Genomic DNA, 6,813 nt, shown 5'->3' on the forward strand with positions numbered 1-6,813 from the left:
ATTCCTGCTCCCCTGCCCCCTTGGGGACCACTTGGCAATGCCCTGAGACACTTCTGGTTGGCATAACTTAGTGGAGATGAGTGCTAACCCTGGCACCTCATGGGGAGAGGTCAGGGATGCTCTAAACATCTGACATCATTGCTTGTGATTCACACTGTTCTTAGTGATTCTGAATATTACTAGAGATAAATCTGAATTGGTAGGTATAGAGTTGAGGATTACGGCAAGGATCTGGTGTAACATCTTGTTTAATTCAGAAATACCGATCCTGCCTCTCCAGGGGTTCCCTCTGTCTTCTTTCCCTAATTTTTCTTCATTATTTCCTCTCTGTCTCTGTCTCTCTCACACTCACCCACCCCCATATCCCCACACCTTCCAAAGCTTGTAGGCTGGCCTAGGGTGGGGGCTGGTTGCTCTGTGCCAGGAGAAGGGAGTGTCAGAGGGAGGACACATGCTCAAGTCTGGAAGCTGGGTCTTTATTGAGGTTTACTGAGGACTTTGTGACCTGGAGGAGACCACTCAGGTCTGAGGGATGTGGCGGGGCCTCAGCAGAGACCAGAGGTGGCTCCGGAGTAAGCGGCACAGAGAGCCTGCTCAGGTCTGGTTCCAGATTTCCCCTTGGGCTGGCCCAGGATCCAGCCAGGCTTAATTCTCCTTCAGGACCTCATTGATCCAGAGCCGGTAGTGGGAGATTCGGGTGAAGACAGCAGGGGGCTTTGCATCCTTCTGTCCATAGGAGACAATGCCCTGGGCCACCCCAGCACACAGAAGAGGGCCCCCTGAATCTCCCTGTGGGGCAGACGGAGAGAGGGGAGAAAGAGAGAGCACAGAAGGTGAGCAGGGAAGTCATCCACTACCGCCTGTGGGTCCCAGCTCTGAGTCAAGGGAGACCTTGGACCAGACCCAGCAGCCCTGGCTTCCCATAGGGTTCTACGTCTTGGTATGATGCCCCCTTTCCCTTTCCTTCTTGCCACGCCACGTGCACTGTGCAGCAGCTTGGGAGGGATGGTCAGAGACTGCATGGGGGGTGGGATAGATGTGCAAAGGGCCAATTCCAGTTCTTTCGGCCTATGATCTGAAACCCTGTCACTGGCTGACAGTCTTCCCACCCCATCTCCTTCCATGAGACGTTCTGGACCCCAAACAGTGATTTGTGGAAAAGAACCCATGTTGGAGAATCACCTTAAATGCAGCTTTTCTCTTCCTGGGATTGCCAACACACAGCTGGAGGTTGTGGTCAAAAGCTAAGTAGTGTCTACAGGCCTGGGGATCCATGAGCCTCAGCTTCACCTCTTGCAGAGTGTCAGAGCCTGCTCCGTGCACCTGTCTTCTTCCCCAGCCAGCCACCCGGCACATTCTCCCAGGTGGGACGAAGTTGAACTGGGGTGGAAGGGGGAGTGTCCCCACGGCCAGGGTCAGGTTGGCTTTCTCCTTCAACTGTGAAGGGCATGAGGGACTGTCAGTGCTAGAAAAGGGTGACGGGGTAGCTGGAGAAAATCAGGGGAGGACAGCGCAAACTGTTTCACATTAGAACTACACCCAGTGGGGTAACTTGGTGGGGTTGGAGTCCGGAGGCAGGTTGGGGAAATTTCAGGGCAATGGGGACCTGAAGGAGAAAACTAAGAGAACAGAAAGTGGAGAAGGGGGAAAAAGAAGCATCACCTTCAGTAGCATGATGTCATGGCGAGTAGTAAGGTCATCGTATTTTGGGTGAGGAAATTGTTTTATGACCTCAAGCTTCTGCCATGTGTCTTCTTTCTTTCGTATGTTATGGGCTCCGAGGGTGACCATTATGAACCTGTGGTGAGGGAGAAGGAAGGGCAAGGAGAAACAGTGATGCTCTACGGTTTCTCCTGGGATGTGTCCACTCTGAGGAAAGGGAACTGGAGTCTATCACAGGGGTTACTGGACTCTACCCACATCCCTTTTCCTGGGCCACTTGTGGCATTTGGGGAGCTCAAGTTTCACTCAGGGAACAGGGACAATTTCCAGGACCCTCGGGAATTGCTGGGAACCGAGCCGGTCATGGAGGACCCAGGGGGCAGGGTTAGCACTTGCTAATTTGGGGAGCCCTATATGAGGGCCAGCCCTCTGGAGCCAGAGATACCAAAGGAAGGGGAGCGGTGGTGGAGTCCCTGGTAGACCCTGTTCTCTGCCTCGGCTGGGAAGGATGGCTCAAGTCCCTGAGAACTAAAGGCCAGTGTTCTTGGAAAGGGCAGAGAGGAAGTGGCCTGGAAAACCGGGGGGGTCCCTGAAAGTCCATCTCTCATATATTGGGGTCGGGGAGAGGGGAGCTATGTTTAGAGGAAGGACGCTTGGATAGGGCCTCCTTTTTCCTCTGTAGGGTCCCGAGCTCACAGTGATGAAAGATCAGGGCATTCATCAATTACGGGACCAATTTCCTTAAATTCAAGTCTTGCCTCTCCCAGTCTGGGGACCCCTCCTCTGGCTGCCCAAGCGTGAGTCCCTGACTGCTACCCTGGCTGTTTATCTCCCTCGGGAGTTAAACAGGATTCTGCTGTGTCACCTTCCCGCACAGTGGGCAGCTGTCAGCACGAAGTTCCGTCTTATCAGGAAACCACCACAAGATACCAGGTGATTCTGGGGAGTGAGGATTTCCAGGTGGGCCATGTAAGGGCGGGAGTGTGGCTTGCACTCTGTGCCCCCGATGATCTCCCCTGGAACAGAGAGCCCCCAGGGCCTGAACACAGAGAATGCATAGGCTGGGCTGAAGTTGGGGAGGGCTTCTCTTGACTCTCACCCTCACCTTGTACTCTGCCCGCCGTCCCCCTCAGGAAGCTCTGGTATCTGGTCTCCCCAGCCACAGCCTCCCGTATGAATTCTCATCCCTTCTTCCAGGTGTGACAGCCAATCTGGCCGCAGATGCCGTTCAGGCATTTGTCACCTCTGCTCCCCCCCACTCCCATACTGCCCATGTCTTAATGCTCCTCTGTCACCGCGCAGGACAGGCTCTCCAGGTTCCTGGCTTGACCTTCTCCAGAGGTCGAGAGCAGCGTCACAGAATGGCCACATTACAAGGTAAAATGTAGCCCCAAAGCTCAGAGGATAAAGAGAACATAGGACCTTCTTACACAGTATCTCCCACTGTAGCATGAGAAGATGCCCCTCTTCCTTCCACATGTGGTGGGCTTTCCCTGGTCAGTGGGGTCCCTTGTCCCTGGGGACTACCATAGGCTGCAGAGATTGGGTGGGCGCATCGCAGCTGGAACTTGTCTGCAGTCCTGCAGAGAGCTCCTGCGACCTTGCTTAAGAGTCAGCTCTATTCAGACTAAACTTTGCTTTGGGGGCTGATCCTGCCGCTTCCAGAGGGAAGGACCCCGACACTCACCAGCTTCAGCTCCGCGGCATAGGAGAAGGAGCGGCAGGACAAGAGGAAGAGGATGCATCTTCTCAGAGACCCTGCCCAGGGCCAGATGCTGCTTCTATTTTCCGGTCTTATTTTATAACCCCAGCAGTGACCGCAGGGCTGGGCTGGTAACCACAGGAACTGCGTGGGCATGGTTTCTTCTGCATATCCTAGGCTGGCAGTCTTTCATATCAGAAGTTCCCTCCGAGTTACCCTCTGTTTTGCTGGAGGTGAAGCAGAGACCTGACCTCCAAGTTCTGGCTTCCAGAATGAGATTTCAACCACGGTGCCTTATCTGGGGAGCGGGGGTGCAGGGATCACGTCTTCCCCAGGTAGGGCAGTTTGTTGAAGGCTCTTCAGAAACATGGGTGGGAGACTCCTTACATGGAGCATCCAGAAACATGTGCACTTTCATGGCCCACGATAGGAAACGCATTTTGCAGAAGGACCCAATGCACATATACGCGTGCGTGAGTACACGAGCACAAACACACACGCATACAGACGAATCAGGAATTTCAGGAAACAGTTATTTACCCTTGTCACGTGCAGTGCTTTCAGTTTCCATTCCACCCCGGTCCACTCCAAATTAAAATATGAACAGCACCCCACTTAGAGGATGATTACCTGCAACCTGAAAACCATTGATCTGGATCTCTCGCTTCCTCTGAACCTAGTGTTCATTGGCAGAAGATCCATGGAGAGTAGATGTGGGAAGGGAACACACCCTACCGTAGGACTTCACACGTATTATCACAACAACAAATGGGATTGGAATCCACATTTTTTGAGAGCCTATGCATCCTTTATTGTCCCAACTCTTAGATATATTTGCATAATGACCCTGTGAAGTAGGTCTTCTTAGCTCAGTTTTATGGATTGGCTTTTGAGGCTTATGGATCAGAAATAGATTTTCCTGATTCCTAAGCAAGGGCCTTCTCTGCTCTACCACCACAGAGAAACAGAGAAACAGAGCCCCACTCACGGGGCTGTAAATGGAGAAGCGCAGTTTGCTCCGGGAGCCTGGGGTTTCCTACTCTCACATTATAATTCAAACTAATTTTGCTGAAATAGAAGGTACACAGATGTCAGTATCTGAGCTTTTACTCTTTTATTCCACAACAGCTCAGGAAGTACCATTACTGTCACTTCACAAATGTGGGATTGAGGCTCAGACACATTAACACGAATATGATCATAGGACTCGTGACTCTCATAACTGGGTTTCAAGCACGTATCTGTTGTTTTCCCCAGATTTGGAGGAGCAGGGAGTCCAGGGAAGAGTTGGGTAACAGGTGGAGTGCCATTTCTCTTGGAGATTTATTTATTTATTTAAAGATTTTACTTGTTTATTTGACACAGAGAGAGCGAGCGAGCACAATCAGGGGGAGCTGCAGATGAAGAGGGAGAAGCAGGCCCCCTGATGAGCTAAGGGAACCCAACGTGGGGCTCCCTCCCAGGACCCTGGGATCATGACCTGAGCCGAAGGCAGACGCTTAACTGACTGAGCCACCCAGGCCCCCACCCGACCCCCCGCCCTTGGAGATTTAGGAGCCATTTAATTTGGAGATGGGGAAGCACAGGGAAAAGAATACCTTCCCCAAGTCATTCTACCGTGCTGTTGGTCTCAGCTCGGGCTTGTGACTGGGGTGATCTGTTCCTTAGTAAGTATTGTTAGGTCCTCAGTTGTTCTCAGCTCTGACCCTCTCTAGAAAAACTACATTTACACATATTTGTAGTGTCTGATGAGTCCCTGTACTAATTTTTTCACTTTCTTTATCTGACAGACAAAATACAGAATGCCCAGGGGTGTTTGGGTGGCTCAGTCAGTTACGGGGTAGAGTCTTTCAGCTCAGGTCATGCCCTGGGGGGGGTGTCCTGGGATTGAGCCCTCATCAGGCTCTTCACTCAGTGGGGAGTCTGCTTGAGGATTCTCCCTCTCCCTCTGCCCTTCCCCCTGCTCACGCTCTGTCTCTCTCAAATAAATAAATAAGTATTAAAACAATACAGAATGCCCAGTTAAATTTGTATTTCAGATGAACAACAAATCATTTTTTTAGTATAAGTATGCCTCAATATTAAATGAGACGTAGTAAAAGAAATTGTCTATCCGAAATTCAAATTTGTTTGGGAGTCCGGTGTTTTACTTGCTAAAGATGGCAACCTTACTCTGGGCATTCTACCATCAGCAGAACAGAGGTGAATCTGGACCTGGAGAAGCCCTGTCCTGTGGGCCCGCCCCAGTTGTACCCCAAATCAGAGGAGTAAACAAATGAAGCATTTCTAGCTTTCACTGATGCGTGAGAAATTGAGAGGTGGGTAGTCTAGGGATAATTCCACAGCGTCATGAAGACTCAGGCTCACCAACATTCAATTTTGTTTCACCTGTACTGGCGGAGGGCGAGAGAAAGAAATAGGTACCGCTCCGGTCAGGAGCCAATTTCAGAACTAAAGAGGGCACTCTGTCCGTATTTTTCTTCCTTGCTCTGTGATGTGTGTATTTGCAGATTTGAACCGATTTCCTTTTTCTCTGTGCTCTGCCTTCCTTCTCCTCTTTTATAGATAGGGTGCTGTTGGTGATGAATTCGGCTTAGTCCACGGTTTATAGAATATCAGTTCGGGGGTCTGACCAAATTAGAGGTGGAATGGGTGTCACCTGGAGATGCTGTACTTGGAGCTGGAAGCAGTAAGTGCTGAGACGGCCTTATTTCAGTTCTGGGGGGAGTCGAGCCTCATTTTCCTTTGCACAAGAGATAGTGAGGATTACGTTCCACGAGGGCGTTTTGTTTTAGGAAAGTTACGTATGGAGAAGGAGTGTGCGTTCATGTTGATCAGCCAAGGGATGGACTGTAGTGGACATTTGCCACGTATGTGGTGGACCCTTAATGTCTTCTGAACACCCTTCCTATTATTAGGGGAATTCCCAACCATGATTCTCGATTTCCTAAGGTGGAATCCGTAAACTTCCTTTCTCAGATTCTCTCACATTTAGGCCCCAATCTTTTGACTGAGACTCTGCCAATCGGATGGGTAGGTGTACAATTTGATTTAGAGTTGTAACCTGAGGGAGCAGGCACCATGTGGAATTACTTTTTCTAGTGAGGGTGAGTGGCCGAGGGGTCTGGTTTTGCAGGAAAAATTAGGTATGGTTCAGGTGTCTGGAGTTGCCTACAGCGTCTGGGCCAAGCCCATGGGCTGTGAGGCCTTTGTTGAACAATCCCGTGGTGTAGTTCAACGTTGTTTCCGGCTACGTGGCCTCCATATCTGATTCCACAGCATCTGAGGAAGATATTGACTCTGTATAAGGAAGAATTTACTAATAATCTGTTGTTACAACATGAGTGTGCGGGGAGGGAACTTAAGTAATTTCCCCATTGCTGAAGATAATAAAGCAGAGGTTGGACCGTCTCGTCTCGCTTAAGAGTCACAGTTAGTGGGAAGGAAAG

General features: G+C 50.6%; 1 protein-coding gene across 2 annotated transcripts; it reads right to left on the reverse strand.

Annotated features, from left to right (window-relative positions):
- Positions 1–455: 455 nt before the first annotated feature.
- Positions 456–3,450, reverse strand: LOC117795026 (chymase). Of its 2 annotated transcripts, XM_034648531.1 has the most exons (5): positions 3,350–3,450; positions 2,528–2,678; positions 1,663–1,798; positions 1,183–1,437; positions 456–789 (listed from the first exon to the last, which is right to left on the reverse strand). In XM_034648531.1, the coding sequence occupies exons 1-5, from the start codon at positions 3,405–3,407 to the stop codon at positions 646–648; spliced, it is 744 nt and encodes a 247-aa protein (XP_034504422.1). In that variant the 5' UTR covers positions 3,408–3,450; the 3' UTR covers positions 456–645. The 2 variants fall into 2 exon arrangements, with proteins under 2 accessions (XP_034504422.1, XP_019657147.2); XM_019801588.2 differs by lacking the exon at positions 2,528–2,678 and having other exon boundaries at positions 3,350–3,429.
- Between the last annotated feature and the right edge of the window lie 3,363 nt (positions 3,451–6,813).

The sequence above is a fragment of the Ailuropoda melanoleuca genome, chromosome 20, assembly GCF_002007445.2.
Source record: "Ailuropoda melanoleuca isolate Jingjing chromosome 20, ASM200744v2, whole genome shotgun sequence".
Classification (NCBI taxonomy): domain Eukaryota; kingdom Metazoa; phylum Chordata; class Mammalia; order Carnivora; family Ursidae; genus Ailuropoda; species Ailuropoda melanoleuca.

Coding starts and splice junctions, on each gene's coding strand:
- LOC117795026 (XM_034648531.1), bottom strand. CDS start 3,407: ATGCATCCTCTTCCTCTTGTCCTGCCGCTCCTTCTCCTATGCCGCGGA. Junction 1,438..1,662: donor ATGACATCATGCTACTGAAG/GTGATGCTTCTT, acceptor TGCCCTTCACAG/TTGAAGGAGAAAGCCAACCT. Junction 790..1,182: donor AGAGAAAAGCTGCATTTAAG/GTGATTCTCCAA, acceptor TCTGCCCCACAG/GGAGATTCAGGGGGCCCTCT.